Consider the following 18,899-nt stretch of genomic DNA (forward strand, 5'->3'; position numbering starts at 1 on the left):
CTAACAGTGGCAGTTTGCCAATTAGATAGCGTGTCCATAAACGGTGTCAATTATAGAGTGCGTCCATAAACAGTGTTAGCAAGACAGTGCCCCATAAACTGTGCTAATAGGAGAGTGCGCCCATAAACAGTGCCAGACAGAGTACCCCTATTAACAGTGCCAGAGTGCCCCAATAATAGTGCTACACAGCCCTATAAATAGTGCTACAAGAGAGTTGACTTATAAACAGTGCTCATTAGGGTGCCCCATAAACAATTCCAATTAGAAACTTTCCCTTATAAACTATGCCAGTTAAATACTTTCCCTATAAATAGTGTGAAATAGAGAGTGCCCCTACAAAAAGTGCAGATTAGGGTGCCCCAATAAACACAGTGCCAATTAGAGATTTCCCCCTACAAACAGTGCTAATTATAGAGTGCCCCATAAACAGTGTTAGAGAGTGCTCCCATAAACAATGCCAATTAGAGAGTGCTCCCATAAACAATGCCAATTATAGAGTGCTCCCATAAACAATGCCAATTAGAGAGTGCTCCCATAAACAATGCCAATTAGAGAGTGCTCCCATAAACAATGCCAATTAGAGAGTGCTCCCATAAACAATGCCAATTATAGAGTGCTCCCATAAACAATGCCAATTAGAGAGTGCTCCCATAAACAATGCCAATTAGAGAGTGCTCCCATGAACAATGCCAATTATAGAGTGCTCCCATAAATAATGCCAATTATAGAGTGCTCCCATAAACAATGCCAATTATAGAGTGCTCCCATAAACAGTGTTAATTAGAGACTACAACCATAAATAGTGCCCCCAATGACAGTCACTTACAACCCTACCACTTGTCTGCCCAACCAGGTGTCCGAGGCCCCTTATCTGGGAGGGTTGAAAGGTTCTCTCGTGTCAATGAACTTTATAATTAAAAATGCAAACAACACCTTTATGACAAAAACGGTCCATGCGGGCATTCTTCAGACCCCCCCCATGTCCACACACTAATTATAACGTTTCTTGGTCATTGTAGTCACAGCCATCAGGGGGCGCTACTTACAGCACTATAATTGTGAGACCCTAATCTGTACCGGATCACGTGTACTGGATAATCTCAGATTGAAGGTTCCTCTACCGGGAACTACTTGAGAAGGGTCGAACTACAATTAGCCGTTTACAAGGACGGGACTAAATGTAAAAATCGGTAACAGGGCACCCCACCTACCCAGTGCCATCTATAATACCGGGGTCTTCTTATGTGGAAAGGGGTCCTTAGGGCCCCCATCGACACCATGGCCTGGGAGCGACTTCTACCTCTACGCTACGCCCCTGTCAACTCAAAACCTCAAAATGCAACACTGCAGTTAACCCTAACATCCTATTCCCCCCTAAACACACTCCCAGAGATCCAGTCCAGGAAGCTGAGATATGTGGATCTGTTTGATGAAGTCTTCACACACTAATCTGCCTGTGACAAAAAGTTGCTGACTTCCATAAAAGCTGCAATGGAGAACACTACAACAGTGGAACCCATCAACATTTCCATCCAGTCTACATAAAACAGGAAAGTCCCCTACAAGCAGCTTATAGAACTACAACTCCCATCTGGACACAAGCTGATGACGTGAAAACTGCAAAGCATATATCTACCATCCATTTCAATACAGTCCATACAGATGTAGCAGAGCTGATATTATCATGGACAGAATTATGATAAAAGCTTTGAGAGAAGAGAATGAAGTCCTATGTAAAACCACAGATAACATCGTAATATCCCAACATGTTGTGCCAATCGACAAACTCAGCTCGGCTACATCTGTACTCATATAGTAGGAATGAGAAGCCATGACTCCCCCAGTATGTTGCTAATGACTTTTACAAAATCTCTGAGCTGGAACAATGCACAGGTTGGAGCCAGAACAGTTGCAGAAAAGTTAATAACTCACTTGGAAAGGGCGGAGAGGCTGTGCCTGCTGAAGGATCTGCTGATCATTTCTGCTTGTGCAAGTCACTAACTCTTTTCCAAATGCTCATTAAGAACAAGGCAAGATGGGATGAGACAATGCAAATGTCATATTCCTTCCAAGAGCTTCAACTATTCAGGATGCTCTGCACACCTAGGCATTCGCCATGCCCTATGACGACACTGCCTGCCAAGCTGACCCACCAGTTTTATCACATGATCTCATATGTGAATGCTCCCCCCTCCTCTTTTTTTGGTTACCGTAATCACTGTAGTAGACGTTCTCTATTCTTTGTCTTCTATTTTTCACGTACAACCCCCCTATCCCACCACCGCCCCCCTGATAATACAGGAATGTGTACACCAAGATTACGTCAGCTGAGAAAAATTGCACTAAATATTTTCAGGTCTGTTATCTGGAAAGCAGAAATTCTTAGTTCTTCATATACGGCGACTTCTATAGGGAACATCTTTAGCCAATTTAAATAGTTTACCTATAAGCGTCTGATAATTTATGTAAAAGTTCCCAGACCTCTGTACAGATTGTTCGGCAATGAAATAATATTTTATCTCTGTGACTGGGAGTGAGAGCTCGTTCTTAGTATTTACTACTCTAGAATGCTTTAATAGTTCATTTAAGAGCCATCGTGGGCATAAAATGGGCACACGCTCAGCATAATTGTAAATGTAAGGCATTAAAAGGGGTTGTCCACTTTAGACAATCCATTTTTATTAGAAGGGTCCCCAATAATAAGATGATCACAGGTTCTAGCTGCTATGAACCAGTGATCTGCTGTAATATGTAGAGGTACCCACCACTAGGTAATCAATTTCACTGCAGCGCCATCACAGGGGACATGAAGCATTACATGGTTCTTTCGGAAATCATTGGGCTGTCCGTGTAATGCATGGACATGCCGGGTCCTCCAGAGCAAGAGACACTCTTTGTAGATGCTCTCCAGTTTGGATAATGAAAGGGGGTATCCCCTCCAATAACTCCATAATAGGGTATATGAATATCGATGCCAAGTTGGCAAAAAAAGTTAACCAAAACTGTGCTTAGAACAATTACTAGGGGTCTAGAAGCAAACTGTAAACATATTTGGCAACCTTAGGATCCCCTGTCGCAACATTTTAAGCCCCGTTCTTGTTCAACCCGGGAAAGCCTGTAAAAATTTACAGGAATGCCCTTTTTGAAGAAAGTTAGCAGAAAAACCCTGCCCCTTTTGTGTTCCATTTTGTGGACAGTCTTGTGAAAATCAGGACTGGTAGCAAATGGTATAAATATTGGATAAGTGGAATTGCTCTATTGTATTTATTTTTATTTTTTTACTTTAATCAGTAGTATATGTGAATACAAGAAGTTTGTAATATATTTTACTAGGGGTAAGTGACACCTGCCAGCAGTCTGACGACTCTCTGTAAATGAAACCTCCTCAGGAGGGGGATGCTGCTGCAGTTTTTCTCTCAGTGTTTCTGTGAAACAGCATCTCTGAGAAGGTATGGATTCTCGTGTGGAGATCCAGCTAGTACTGAGTCTAAAGGGTAATGTTCCCTGGAAAAAACTATGAAAAATAGCTCTTCTCCAGAAGGAAGAAAACGGGCTCTCTAGTGCCACTTCTAGGTGACTGCCTTGTAATTTGATGTCCGACCCTTTATAGAACCTTGAAACATGACTCGGGTTAATAGACAAACCAGAGACACCCATCTGTAGATAGAACTGTTTCAGAGTTGCTCCCCCTCATCAGTACAGAGTAGGGTTCTGGTTGGCTGAGTGAGTTGCCTTTGAAGCAGCTCTTGTACGGTTGCCTTAGAGAGACAGTTTTTTTCCTTGTGGAGGAGAACTATTTTCCATACTTTTCCCCAGGAACTCCCTTTCAGCTGGATCTCCACTAGGAACATCCGTACCTTCCAAGAGCTTCCAAACTCCGCCAACCAACCAGAGCCTTACTCTGTACTGATGAGGAGCAACAACTCTGAAACAGTTCTGTCTACGGATAGGTAGGCTGGTTTGGCTATTAATTAGAGTCCTGTTTCAAGGCTCTATTAAGGGTTGGACATGGACTTAAAAAGTACTCACCTGTAGGTGGCACTAGAGAGAAAGTTTTTTTTCTTTGTAGAAGAGATCTATTCTGCATACAGTGAAACAGCATGAGAGGGAGGAGGTAGGAGGAGCAGCTGCAGAGATATCGAATAGGTTTAGAGTGTTCCTTTTACTCTTACATTCAAACAGTGCTTGGAAGTGGGAGGAACATAGTGTAGGTAGTACAAGGAAGGTGGAAGCAAGAGATGGTAGTAAGATAGGGGAGGGATTGGAGTCTGAAGCTATAGGACAGTAGTGTAGAACTTGCTAATGACGTATTGGGTGGGTCATGGGTTGAATATTCAACAGGCAAGTTTAGATTAGTCTAAGGACCCTTTTACACAGGCCAATTATTGGGCAACCATCAGCTGAAGAACTAGCCCGTTCATTGGCTGATTGTACAGTTTTAAATGCCGAAAATATTATCTTTGTCGGCAGCACATCTCCCTGTGTAAGACTAGCTGATGACATGATAGAAATGTATGGGAACGCGGAATCGAAGAGTTGTCTCGTTGATCAGCGCTCGTTTAAATTGCCCACGTAAGACCACCTTAACTGGGTGATAGTGATTATAGTTATTATTAGTATAGTAGACCTCAAGAAGATTCCTGGACCAACACAACCACTGAAGATAAAAATGTATTCATCCTATTATTCATTCATGACACATGGATGGACAAACGTATTTACAAAAAAAAAAAAAAAATGTACTTAAAAAAGTAACTGTCCAGGATTAGAAAAAAGGATCTGCTTTTTTCCAGAAACAGCGCCACGCCTGACCATGGGTTGTGTCTGGTATTGCAGCTCAGCTCTAGTGAAGTGAACAGGAGATGCAATACCAGATCCAGCCCACGGACAAGACTGGCGCTGTTTATGTAAACAAAGCAGACCCTTTATTTTCTAATCCTGGACAATCTCTTTAGATAAATTCTTCAGGATTACAAAAACATAGCTGCTTTCTTCCCAAAATAGCACCACACCAGTCCACAGGCTGTGAGTGATTCTGCAGCTTAGCCCCATTCACTTCAATGTAGCTGAGCTGCAATACCAGACACATCCCATGAGCAGGTGTGGCGCTGTTTTTGGAAGAAACCATCCTGGAGAACTTCTGTAAAGAGAAAATCCCCTAAAATGAACATAATCTATATTGGTATGTTAGAAAAAGACATCTGTAGCAGTCCATGAATTCAGAACCCATAGAACCCAAACTCCTACATCATTGCTCCGATCTTTGAAAAGTTCAGACCTTGATTTCAATGGCCCTCTCTCTTTAAAGTTGTGACTCTATGGCGCCGTTGAAGTTTGGGGAGTACCACAGCCCTACGAAATACGATGGGGCCTTCCTCCAAGTAATTACAAATCTATTCCGGACTATTAGACACTCTAAATATTCATCCCTATAGTTTATGTTCTTATGTAAACCCACCATAAATAAATAAGACTTTCGGGAAAGGGGGGAGGGGTTAAAAAGGTTGTCGTGACCACTAATGGAGGCCGGCAGAACCATAGAAGAATGTTCTACAGTCCCATAATAAACAAGCGGAGGCAGCTCCACCGCAGTAGTCAAACTTGTCATTCAAACACAAGTCCTGAATGTACACAAAGGTCGGAGATTTGTATAGAGCACGATACAATGCGGGCACGCTCGGCTGAGCTGTCGTTACACTTGAGTCTTTTCTATTGAAGGACTGCTGGTTCCTATTTTATTTTAGGTGAATAAAAACAAATGGAAGAATGTAAAGATGCGACTATTGATCTAGTGCATCGTGTGTCATAGATGCGATACTTCTGAGGAGCGGTGGAGCATGACTGTAGATGAAGACTTCCCGGAGACGCTCTACTGGAGAAGACTAGTTGGGTTATTCGATCAGCGCAGGTCAAACCAAGTCTTATCTCTAGTTGGATGTGCCGTTCAGTGCAACTTTTTCTTCCGTTATCAGCCGTTTCAGGTTGCCGAGAGGTCGACCACAAGAAGAATAAGAAATGGTCCAGTTAGGAGTTCATCCTCATCTCACATATGTCTGAGAACCTCCAGAACATTGATATATAGATATGAGGATGAAGTTCTATTAACTTTGAGTTTGTAGTGTATATTCGTCGTCGGAGCTGGGAAAGCTCCCAGCGCGTATACGCTAAACATATCCATAGGGCCCTATTCACCCAACAGATGCCAAAAGAGTGTCGGGCCGGTAAATGCCAGGATACCCTTTTTTCAACTATGCAGTATAGCGTAGTTGACTGCACTATACCATGTAAGGGCATCAGCAAGAAAACGTAAACCCGGTGGGTACAGGTTATCACGTCCTGAAGGGGCTAAGCTGTGGCCGGGATATAGCATGGCAGAGGGGTTAATTGACCACTCAGAGACGTCCCTGTACCACATCCCTACCAATTGTAAATTGCCCTACGTTTCTTCAGTGGTGGTTCATTATTTTACCTCATTGAGCTATCTGTGGTGTCACGATCTGTGGGTGTGTGGACCCACTGGGCCGTAGCGGGATGGCAGCTGGCCAAACTACAGTGTACCAAGTTAATATATATAGTCCAAGCACAAGGGTACCTGTGATAGTCCAGACAGTAGCAACGGCTAGGCACAGATGGGATCTTGACGGCAGGTGATGCAAACGAGACAGATGACACCAGACGTGGTACACTATAGCGGGCACAGGAACAACTACAACATAGGATACAGGTAGCAGGACACGGGAACAACGGGAACAGGATAACACTAAGGGACCATTTGCAAGACTAACAGAGGGATACGAACAACGCTCAGGCAATGAGCAAAAGGTCAGGTTCCTACTTAAGTCCAGGGTGATCTTGGGCTAATTAATTATGTTAAACATGTGCGCGCACTGGTCCTTTAAGGCCGGGCCCGAGCGTGTGTGCGCACCCTACGACAAAGCAGAGTGGAGCGGCAGTAAGTGCTGGCGTCTCCTGGGGAGATGTGGACCAGCGCTCACAAGTCCATGGCTACGGACGTCCGGGGGTGAGTAGTCCCGATGGTCCGTGGCCGTGGATGTTACATGTGGTTCACTGTATTACGGTATTATGTAGGCACTATATGGTAACTATTTGTTATATATATTTCGGCAATGGGGATCTTCACACATGTTTTGACCCACTGCCTCCACAGTCCATATGGCCTTTGCAAGCCAATTAAAAGTAGAACAATAGGTTGGGCCTGCAAAATAATTTCTTCCGGTTGACCGAAGATAAGTCCGTTACGTGACAATATAGTCCGTTACGTGACAATATAGGATTCTGGACCCTCTTAGTTATATCTTGATATTGATTTCCTGAATAAAATGTTGGACCGCCTCTTATCGTTTCCATCTCTTTAAGACATTTTGGTCATGGGGAATGTTGGTAGTGGGAGGTCTTAGCTTGGGGGAACAGAAATACAAATTCTTGTATTCCCTGCAGGGAAACGTATCATAACAGGGGTGTGGGCCTATATGGTGTCCATTGATTTGACTATTGTGCTCCATTGCGGAGAGCCTCGTGGGTCTCAACTTTTGCGAATAGAAGAGGTCCTGCACAGGGACTACATATGTCCTACTTGGTTATATGACAAAGGGTTCTCTGCTGCAGCAAACCCCTAGTATAGCTATAGGGGGTGCAGGGGTTGTAGTCACATCTGGTGCCTGTGGAGGCATATGGGCTACCATTGTATGAATCTTTTGGTGCCCAATCAGTATATACTACTCTATTATGTTGTCTTCTTATAAGAAGCTGGTCTACTGAACTCAAAAAATACATGGAATTTTTATCATGTGCTATAATTGTATCAGCCAATTGATGTACCACATAGCGCAGCTCCCCCTAGTGATCATCCCCTATTGACCTTAACCCATTCCAATTTATCGAATTATTGCCTATTTCAATCTGCAGGTAAACGGAGTATAATAGAATGAAGAACATATGCTGCTTTAAGGAAGCCCAGAACAAAGGACTATTTAGTCCGCGTGAACGTGTGACGATCAATAAACTGAGCGGCCCTTTCTAAAATATTTTCTCTATTTCTCTTGAACACAAGCCTGAAAACAGATATATTGGGAACTCTTAGATTTTCCATTGAAATTAATCCAGACTTCCTTGAAAACACAAAGTGCTACATAGGAAAAAGTAATTAATTAATGAAGAACGGTAATTTTGAATTAGCATTCAGCCAAGTTCAGCTGCTTGTATTCTCAACCTCAAGTGGCTGTCGTTCAGCCAAGAACAGAATATACATAAGTAGATGTAACAGAAGATCCCGAGCCAGCGGCTTGTAGATTTTTGCAGAACAAGCTGTCTGGCAGTAAGTAGGTGGATTGGATTATCCCTAAGGCAACCTAGCAGTGGGGTAGCTAAAAGTGGGGGCCAGTGAGGCATGTGTATCGAGTGCTGGGTGCAAGAAAGGGGCACTAACAAGCCACATTGCCTTGGCCAGGGTATTTCAATACAGGGCTAGGGCAGGGAGCTGAATCTTTCATCATGATAACTCTTTGGGTTGATGACCACCAATATGCCTTTTCTACATCAGTCATGTTTACAGTGGTCTCCTATAGGGTATGGAGAATCATGTCAAGGGACCATGTCTCATATAGGCAACGGTCACCTGTGATTGGCCTAATCGCTGTCCCCAAGTACCTCCCCAGAGCTTCACTTTGTAAGCAAATGGGTGGAGGGAGTAAACCATTAGCCGACAAGTGTAGGGCTCTTTTGTTGCTGTATGGAATGGGTGTGGTGGTATCAGTCCTCACCAGCAGGGGGCTCTCTTACCTCTAGGCACTTTCTTATATCATATAGAAACTAAGGACACATTTGCTTTCTATTGTCTGTCGGCCTCATGTTTGGCAGGAAGAACAGAATTGTGATTTTGTAAGGACAAGCTTGAAAAATTGTACAAGATGCATGGGAGATAAATACGCTTCTAGCTAGGAAAAGGCATCTGATGATTGGAAGCGGAGATCTGCTCGCTGTCAGGGGATTCGTGTGGATTCTTTATTATTTAAAACTATAAAAGTCACATAAACCGTGTGCCGGGGAGAACTCGTAATCTGTACTGTAACACAATCAGAAACAGCTGCAAACCTTCATAATGGGCCAAACATTGAGATAACGAGAAGTAAATAAGTACAAGCTGTAAAATTGAATTTGCTGCTAATGAATATGTGTGCCAACCAAGTATTAAAGGGGTTGTACAGAATTAGAAAAACATGGCTGCTTTCTTTTAGAAATAGCGCCACACCTGTTCATGGGTTGTGTTTGACATCGCAACTTAGCTGTTTTTAAGTGAATAGGCCTGAGATGCAATACCAACCACAACCTGTGGACAGGTGTGGCACTGTTTTTGGTCATAATTTTGTTGGTCTGTGTACACAGCTAACCCAATTCAGAATCAAAGCAGACCCTAAGGAAATGGCTCCATTGGTCGCACATGAGTCAAGGTAAAATAGCAGGGGCAATGTCTCTCCATGAATGGAACACCTTTGACGTTTTAAAGCCACCTGATGTCAACCTCCTTTCATCCGGTTGATATCGAGGTGGATACAGTCAGTATATGCAATAGTGCTTGCTGATGGATCCACCCACAAGCCGGTACTGCGATATTCACGGTAATGCCAGCAGCAAAGAACTTTGGTACTTTGGGCCCACTGATAGAATTACTGAAGGTCTGTCCTAAAACTATACCAAACAAGAGCGTGTGTACGTTTAACCCTTTAAAGAATATTTCCAATTAAATCTTTATATATATATATTAATTGCAATAATGCCATACAATTCCATGTGAACCCCACCCACAAGTACAGGCCACACCCCCAAAATGACAGCCAAATTGACTCCATTAACAGCAAAATCATAGTGACCTCATTAACAGTGCCAGCAAAGTGTAGGTTGGACCTCCCCTAATAAAACATTGATGGGCTATCTTAGGGATACGTCAACAATGTTAAAGTTCTGGAGTATCCTTTTAAATTTTTGTGCCTGCAGCTGCCACAAGAGGGAGCTCACAGCATACATACTACAGATCTCGAATACATATACAGCAAGCTCCCTCTAGTGGCGGCTCCCAGCAGCCATTGCAGGAGACTTGCCTGCCCTTTTTTGGCCGATTCCTGGACAAGCTGGGAGAGAACACAAGTATGGTTAATAGCAAGATTAAGTTTAGGGATAGAAATTTTTTGTGAAGTCCTTTTTGCGACAAATAATTCACACTTTTACTTTAAGTGTTCTAAAGGACATGGCCCTCCTTGGGGACCACAAAATAATTTGCCCCATGTTATTGTAAGCCATGTGAGAGCTTGAGATGGAGACAAAATAAAGCCTCCATTCATTACATACTTTGTGGTGAGAGCTCGCTGTGATATCTAACTTCTATTCAAATAGTTCCACGAAATTTACAGAATACCCACAGGATTGCCTAAAAGGGAAATGTATATTTGTTTTAACTTGATCCAGATTTGGCAACTTGTGTGTGGATTTAATGACACACTCCCACAAGTATGAGAGCGAAATCTAGAAAAATTCCTTTAGTCTGGCATCCGACAATCTGGAAAGCGTGATTGTTCTGCATAAAGGACAGTACGAAAAAGTGTACCCCCAGTATGAAAACAAATAAATCGTATGGCACCTGAAGCCTTTTCATTCAAAGTTCAGTAGTTTTTGCTTCAGAGCTCACCTCTACCCAATTCACTAACAGCAAGTTGTTATCATTGTCTGCCATGTTACAGATACAGTAGAGCTGCAGCCCGGTCACAGTCACTATTTCTACAAGCCTGCTGGCACACATTACACTTGCCACCTCTCCCCTGATCTCTCTCACACTGCAATAACTGCTTTCTTAAATGAGCGCCCATGCTGCTGTGATCACAGGACTTTATAAGCCATCTCTATAGACATACAAAAGGCTTGTGAACCCCAGTTTAGATAAGATCTATCTCTATGGCTTCAGTAATTCAAGTCCCCTCCTACTTTCTTCATATAGAAATCAATGGAGTGTGCGGACTGCAAATGAATGAAGCTAATAAACAGCATTGTTTACATGACAATAAAACAAACCCCCTGCTGTGTCAGTTTTGAACAAAAGTAGATGAAAACCAATATATCCACCTCTAAGGCCCTGTTCACACAGAGTTTTTTTGCAGGCAGAAAATTCTGCTTGGAGAAATCAGCTCCGTTTTTTTTTTAAGTGTTTTTGCACCACAGGCGTTTTTTGACGCGAAATTTGCCACATCTTTTACCCCTTTCTTCAACAGGCAAAGGAAAAAAACGTGAGTGGTTTTTGCCTTGAAATGTGTCAAAAAATGCTGCATCCGTTCGTGGCGTTTTTTTCTGTCTCCCATTGATTTCAATGGAGTTATTGAGGCGGAAAATGCCTCAAGATAGGGCATGTCGCTTCTTTTTTTATGCTCCCGGGGAAAAAACCTCTCCATCTCCCAGTGAAATCATTGTGGGAGGCAATATCGGCTGTTTCTTGCCACAGTTTCTGTGGCAAAAAATATGGCAAAGGACTCGGTATGAACAGGGCCTTAAGCTCTCAAATGGGTTACGTAACATGTAAATCCCCATTTGTGGGTCATTATTAAACCCGCCCCATTCTGCACAAAAACACCCACAAAAACATTTTTTAAAAATCCCACTTTGGGGCATTTTTGCATAAGCCCAACCACCTTTGAGGTCCTTTTGGTAGGACAATTCCACGAAAAACAGGACGGTTGGGAGGTATGGTTTAGGAACTCTGGGTGCCAGTACTTGTGGTAGACTATGACGACCATATTGGTTGTTACGCAGCTTCCATATAACCAAAAAATTATAGAATACATTTTTGGACTGTCGGCAGAGAATGACACATGGGTCTTTTTTTTACTATTATAACGCTTCAGTCACATGACCTCCCTAGTATTAGAATGGATAACACGTTGGAGGAGATAATCTTGCAGTTACATAATAAACTTGTAATAAGCAAAGTAAACAGGAAAGATGTGAAGAGAATCAGTGTTTGCCTGTCTCCGTTATCACCAGCCAGTCGTAAAGAAGGGAGCCATGTCGACACAAGGGTTTTGCATGGGAATTTACTGCAGCATTGGTCTCCAGCCAGGTTATAATATGACTAAAGACAGCGCGCTGATATATTTATTCCACAGGAGCAAAAGTTGTTCAAAGGAGGAAAAATAATATGCCAAAAATCGTCAGAGACAAAATAGAAAAAAAAAAATCCACATTGATAGTTCTTGGAGATTTAAAGGGAATGTGTCGCTAGAAATGCTTTTATTTTTTTTTGAGTTAAACAATTAGTACTTAAGTGATTACACATTGCTTTAATTTTTTTTATTTTTTCACAAGTCAGGAAATATTATAAATTAGATTCTAATTTATAACATTTCCATGTGCTGGCCACTAGAGGGAGCAATTCCCAAAATTGCAGCATGGTCACTGTGGTAAAGCAACCTCATTGATTTATGCTGCAAATTTGGGGTGGACACACTCTCCTCTAGTGTCCTCACACAATCCCCCTCCCTTATTCTGGCTAGTGCCAGGCGAAGGAAGGGTTTCAATGTCTTCAAACCTCCTACACTGTGTGCTGCCATTTTCTGAGCGACTGCACAGTGTAGGAGGATTAGATACAGGGCTCAGCAGACAGTATCACACGAACATAATACAGACATCACATACACAAACATAACTTACCTGCTCCTGCCGTCGCTGCCGCCTCCGCTCCTATGCCTTGCGCCTTCGCTTCCTTGAACATATGGCCGGAAACCGCGGCCGGAAGTCGTCATCTTACTGTTCGGCCGCAGCTTCCGGTCCACATGAAAATGCCGCCGGATTTCGCTCTGCTAACTAGCTTCGTTTTGGTTTGTGTGGGAGCGGCGCATGCTCCGTTCCCACACAGACGGCGAATGCTGCAGTGAATGGAATGGCTCCCGTTAGCATGCTCTATGGGGATGTGCCGTATTCTATCTATGTATGTGTTATTAATCGACACATACAGAGATGAAAAAAAAATGGCCGCCCCCATAGAGAAGTAAAAATAAGAAAAAAGTAAAAAGTAGAACACATAAATACATTTTATTTTTTTATCATACTAAAAGCAATATGATAAAAAAAAAAAAAAAAAATCATGACACCTTCCCTTTAAGGCTTTTGGAAAGTTCAGACACATTTTTATAGGAATGTCACAAGGTATTGGAGACCTGGCACAAAATACAAAATCTTAGGACCTGTTCACACAGAGTTTTTTGACGAGTTTTTTGACGCGGAAACCGTGCCGCAAAACTCGTCAAAAACCGCCCAAAAATGCCTCCCATTGATTTCAATGGGAGTTGGACGAGTTTTTTTACCGCAGTAAAAAAAACGCGTCGCGGTAAAAAGAAGCGTCATGACCCATCTTGAGGCAGTTTTCGCCTCCAAAACCCCATTTCAATCAGTCAGAAAGAGGAAAAAAACGCCTCGACGAGTGTTTTGACGAGTTTTTGTCAAACCACTGTGCAAAAACCGTCTGGAGCAGTTTTTGCAGGAGGAATTTTCCTCCTGCAAAAAACACAGTGTGAACACAGCCTTAAAGCTATTACTGCAGGCAATTTTTTTAACCGAATGATAATAATGAAGTGGTAAGTGGCGGGCCTGGAAGAGAGGACCCCCGGATGGGCCAGGTGTAGCTGGGCTAAAGAACACAACTTAACATGTAGATATGCTCTAAAATGGTACTGGTACCATTGAGTGAGAAGTAATTATAAATGGGGGGGGGGGGGGGCTTTATCATGCCATTTTAGGTAGGGCTGGTTTGCTACAAACTTTAGTAATAAAATGTAAAAATTCTAATTAAATACAATATACAGTAAATAAAACAGTGTGCTATCACACAACAAAAACTATTGAAAAAGTAATTTACAAAGTCAAGTTAAAGTTTCAGTCCGCTGTGTATTTAAATTGTGAAGAGTCAAGATAAAGATGGCTACATCTATCTATCTATCTATCTAGCGTCGGACTGTCCCACCAGAGAATCCTCCCGTGGGCCCAGGCACTGAGCTGCTTCTCTCCGGCAGTGAAGCAGATAGCCATTGGCTCCCTGCACCACCACTTACTCTTGTAGGCCACAGGCTGTTTAAGGGCTTTGGCTTACTAGAAAACAGAGGACAAGCAGGATGTTGGCATCCCGGCACAGGTGAAATGATGACATCACTGTGCCAGGCCGCAAACTGCAGGCAGAGGATCGATCTGCTCGTCGAAGGAACTCCGTTTTTTAAATTGGCTCAATAGGGGACCAAACTTTATGGGGGGTCAAAGATGGTCTAACTATATTTTTTCGGCGGTACAAAGGATGCCTAAATACTATAGAGGCGGCGCAAAGGAGACCTAACTACTATATGTGGCAAAAAGGGAGCCTAACTACTATATGGGTGGTACATAGGGGCCTAAATACTAGAGGCAGCGCAAAGGGGGCCTAAATACTATATGGGGGGCACAAAGGGGTCTAACTACTACATGGGAGCACAAAGGGAACGCAACTATAACATGAGGGCACAAAGGGAACCTAACTATAATATGGGGACACAAAAGAGAACCTAAATACTATATGGAGGCACAAAAGGGGACCTAACTACTTTGTAGGGGTACAAAGGGGACCTAATGGTTATATGGGAGCACAAAGGGTTCCTAAATATAATATAGGGACACAAAGGAGGACCTAATTACTATATGGAGACAAAAAGGAGGAACAAACTACTATAGGGGGGCACAAACGGGGACATTGCTACTGTGTGTGAGCACATATGGAGGCATTGTTTTGTAGGGAGTACAAAGGGGCACTATTACTATGTCGGGTACTAAGAAGAGCACTATTACTGTGTGGGACCTAAAGGGGGGCATATTTATAATATATTTAATTGGGCCGGATGAAGAAAAAAAGGAAAGTAAACTACTCCAATATGAGAAGAAGTCATTGGTGAGTCAATGGATTTCACTGTACCGTATTAAAGGGGATTTTCCATTCTAGACATTTATGGCATATCCACAGGAAGTGCCAAAAATGTCAGATAGATGCAGGTCCCAGCACTGGGACCCGCATCTATATCGAGAACAGGCCGAGACTAGTGGACAGAGGGTGCGCAGCTCTCTCCATTCTGTTGTATGGTTGTTACAGAAACAGCCAAGCAACAGTTGCTCGGCTGTTTCTGTAACTCCCATTGAATAGAATGGAGAGAGACACTCGCACGCAAGACCCTCTGTCCACTAGTCTCAGCCTGGATTCTGCAGCCAGTTCTCGATAGCCAGAAGTAGGAGCCACATCTATTAGACATTTTAGGCATTTCCTGCGGATAAGCCATATACGTCTAAGATTGCAAAACCCTTTTAACTAATATCTGCAGAACGCCTGTGTAGAACTGGTACCTACTACTAGATGGTCACTGCATGGTGGTAATATTGGTCTTTGGTTTACTACACGTTTTATTACACAATCAAGAGTGGTCACATTATTTCTATATACAGTAGCTGAAGGGTGGGACCCCAGACTTATTTCCCCTGGTGAACCGAAGGTACTCCAGTCTAACACTATCTATCTATCTATCTATCTATCTATCTCATATCTATCTTTAATATCTATCTAATATCTATTTATCTATCTAATATCTATCTATCTAATATCTATCTATCTAATATCTATCTAATATCTATCTATCTAATATCTATCTAATATCTATCTATCTAATATCTATCTATCTAATATCTATCTATCTAATATCTATCTCATATCTATCTCATATCTATCTCATATCTATCTCATATCTATCTCATATCTATCTCATATCTATCTCTCTAATATCTATCTATCTATCTATCTATCTCTCTAATATCTATCTATCTATCTAATATCTATCTATCTATCTATTATCTATCTATCTATCTATTATCTATCTCATATCTATCTCATATCTATCTCATATCTATCTCATATCTATCTCATATCTATCTCATATCTATCTCATATCTATCTCATATCTATCTCATATCTATCTTTAATATCTATCTAATATCTATTTATCTATCTAATATCTATCTATCTAATATCTATCTATCTAATATCTATCTAATATCTATCTATCTAATATCTATCTCATATCTATCTCATATCTATCTCATATCTATCTCATATCTATCTCATATCTATCTCATATCTATCTCATATCTATCTCATATCTATCTCTCTAATATCTATCTATCTCTCTAATATCTATCTATCTCTCTATCTATCTATCTAATATCTATCTATCTATCTAATATCTATCTATCTATCTAATATCTATCTATCTATCTAATATCTATCTATCTATCTATCTATCTAATATCTATCTATCTATCTATCTAATATCTATCTATCTATCTATCTAATATCTATCTATCTATCTATCTAATATCTATCTATCTATCTATCTATCTATCTATCTATCTATCTATCTATCTATCTATCTATCTATCTATCTATCTATCTATCGGTGTATGATATAGGGCTATAATCTCGAGATTTTAATTGATTACCAGGATTGATGTGCTTGTCCTACAGAAAATCATTACATTTCGTAATTCCTTTAAAAAAAAAAAAAAAAAAAATTGTTACATTTGCTGAAAATATAAAATTACTGTAACTGCAAATCAGTGGAATTTTTTTAATTTTTTTTGCTTCTTAACAATACATATGTTGTATATAGTTTGACGAACAGCTACTTAATATGTCCCCGAAGATGGAAGTGAATTTACAAAAGCTCCCTCTGTCTGCAGCTGCATAAGAGTCTGGATCGCTAGGCAGAAAAATCAACAAATAAGAAATGCCAAGAACCTTTTTAAGTGGGATTTGTGGATTACAGATCAAGCTCGAAGGTCATTCTGCTATACGTGACGGGGACTGAAATATCTCCAAGGTGGCCGTCTATGAGAAGAAGCATGAGGGAGCACTTTAGTTTCTCAGACAAATGATCTTTGCTACATCATGTTTCTATCAAGAGCAAAACGCGTAGAAAACTTTCTCTCTCTGAACGATTCCAGTAGGAGTCTTCAGAAATGTAATATCTTCCCGGGCAATTTCTAATATATATTATTTATTTGAGTGGTTTAATATACACACACAATGGGGGACAAGTAGAAAGTGTTGATGAAACAAAATATTGCAATTCCGAAAAAAAATAAAAAAGTTGGCGACAGTGTGGGCCAAGTTTAGGATTCCACTTTCGGAAATGTTTTTGAAAAATGAGATGACTGCATAATGTAAGTATCGTTGCATTCAATTTATATTGACATTTTTAAACCCGGTAACAGAGGAGGTTGCAAAACTGACAACTACTACTAAGGGCCAGAAATGTGCTCCGAGAAGTTGTCACTGCTCTTTCCATACACGTGGGGAGTTCTTTTAGCCTTTATGAAAGTTCCTCCAAACTACAAGTTTGAATTCAGTGGCCACTGCAAAGCATCATGGTCCAAAATGTCAAGACCATGATGAAAAATAGGTTTACTTTTATTAAGAATATATACCCTTATATGCCCCCATTTGTGTATTCTGAGTTAATAGATGGGGATTCCTCATTAAGTGTCGTCATCTATAAGTCAGATCAGCTACAAAGAGCATCTCTCGCCCTGGAGGACCCAGAACGTATGTGCGTTACATGGACAGCCCATTGATTTAACGATGAACTGTGTAATGCCTTGTTTCTCCTGTGGTGTCACTGCAGGGGAATTGAGCAGTTGCTTCACAGGTTCTCTCACAGATTACAGTCAGATCGCTGGGGACCACAGCAGTAGAACACTATGTTATTAGCTTATTGGCCGAGGGACCTGCTTAACAAAAATGGATCATTCAAAGTAGACAACCCCTGCCGGGAGCGCTGCTGTGCAGGGGCACTAAATTAGTACTGCGGCCTCTTCATTCTCAGGATTGGTTGGGGTCCCAAAAGTCAGACTCTTTTTTTATCACCTATGAGTCATTGGTTTGCAGCTTATATATTAAAATGCCCATCCTCCCCATCTCCTGCTCTTACCCCCCATGCAGACCCTTCGCCAGCAGCACCACAACCTCCTCAGCCTCTGACGGCCGAGGTCTGTATCAATGTTCTGATATAGCGAGAAGATAAGGATGGTGTTGAAACAACTCTCTCCAAGCACAACATGTGGGGGTGGTGTGATGTTGTTGTGCCCAGCCCCTTAGTCCTTCTGGGCAACACGGAAGTGGCAAGCCTGGTTCTGTAAACCCCTTTTTAAACTGTATGGACATCTGCAATGACCTAAATGACCTGTTACATTTAGATTGTGAGCCCCATTGGGGACAGGGATTTATGTTGGCATCAATAAGCAACGTGAAAAATAATTTATGCAAAATGAAGCCAAAATTTCCTTTACAAGGAAGAAAAAAGTTGAAGTTTAGGGAAATTGAATTTCCAGTTAATAAAAAAATAAAATAAAATCTTGGTGGTTACCCATCCCAGTTCCCGAGAGGATTGTTCTTAATATTTGATTTCCTTTCTCCTTTATAATAATCTCCAATGCCAATGACATTTTATACACTATAGACGAAGAAAAAAAAGTCAGCAATCACGGTGGGATTTGAACCCTGGATACAGCAGGATACTCCATTGGCCCACAGCCCACAGCCGGCCAGTGACTCACCAGATTAGCTTGTGTGAGGTCATGTGGGGTGACCATACTACATCATGAAATCACAGCTTCACTAAACCACAAGCTCAATGAGGCAACACAATGAAAAATGTTATGACAAGAAAAATATTGTTCTCTTAATGTAATCTACTATGTTATCACCCCTGTCCAGTATTAGTGTAATCCCCAGTGCAAAAACTGTATCATGGCCCCCACCTACCATGTACCATTTATAATAC

General features: G+C 41.5%; 1 protein-coding gene across 7 annotated transcripts in view; it reads right to left on the minus strand.

The window, feature by feature from the left end:
• The window catches only part of CALD1 (caldesmon 1), a 133,823-nt gene that overhangs the window by 43,894 nt on the left and 71,030 nt on the right, over window positions 1–18,899 (minus strand). Inside the window, exon 1 of one of the 7 annotated variants that reach the window (XM_075856010.1) lies at window positions 1,933–2,153. The exons of the other annotated variants lie outside the window; for them this stretch is intronic. Coding sequence (XP_075712125.1) covers window positions 1,933–1,979 — 47 coding nt within the window. The 5' untranslated portion in view covers window positions 1,980–2,153. Of the gene's footprint in view, window positions 1–1,932; window positions 2,154–18,899 lie in introns of those variants that run through there. 7 annotated transcript variants of the gene reach the window in all.

This window comes from Rhinoderma darwinii, chromosome 3 (genome assembly GCF_050947455.1).
Source record: "Rhinoderma darwinii isolate aRhiDar2 chromosome 3, aRhiDar2.hap1, whole genome shotgun sequence".
NCBI lineage: Eukaryota > Metazoa > Chordata > Amphibia > Anura > Rhinodermatidae > Rhinoderma > Rhinoderma darwinii.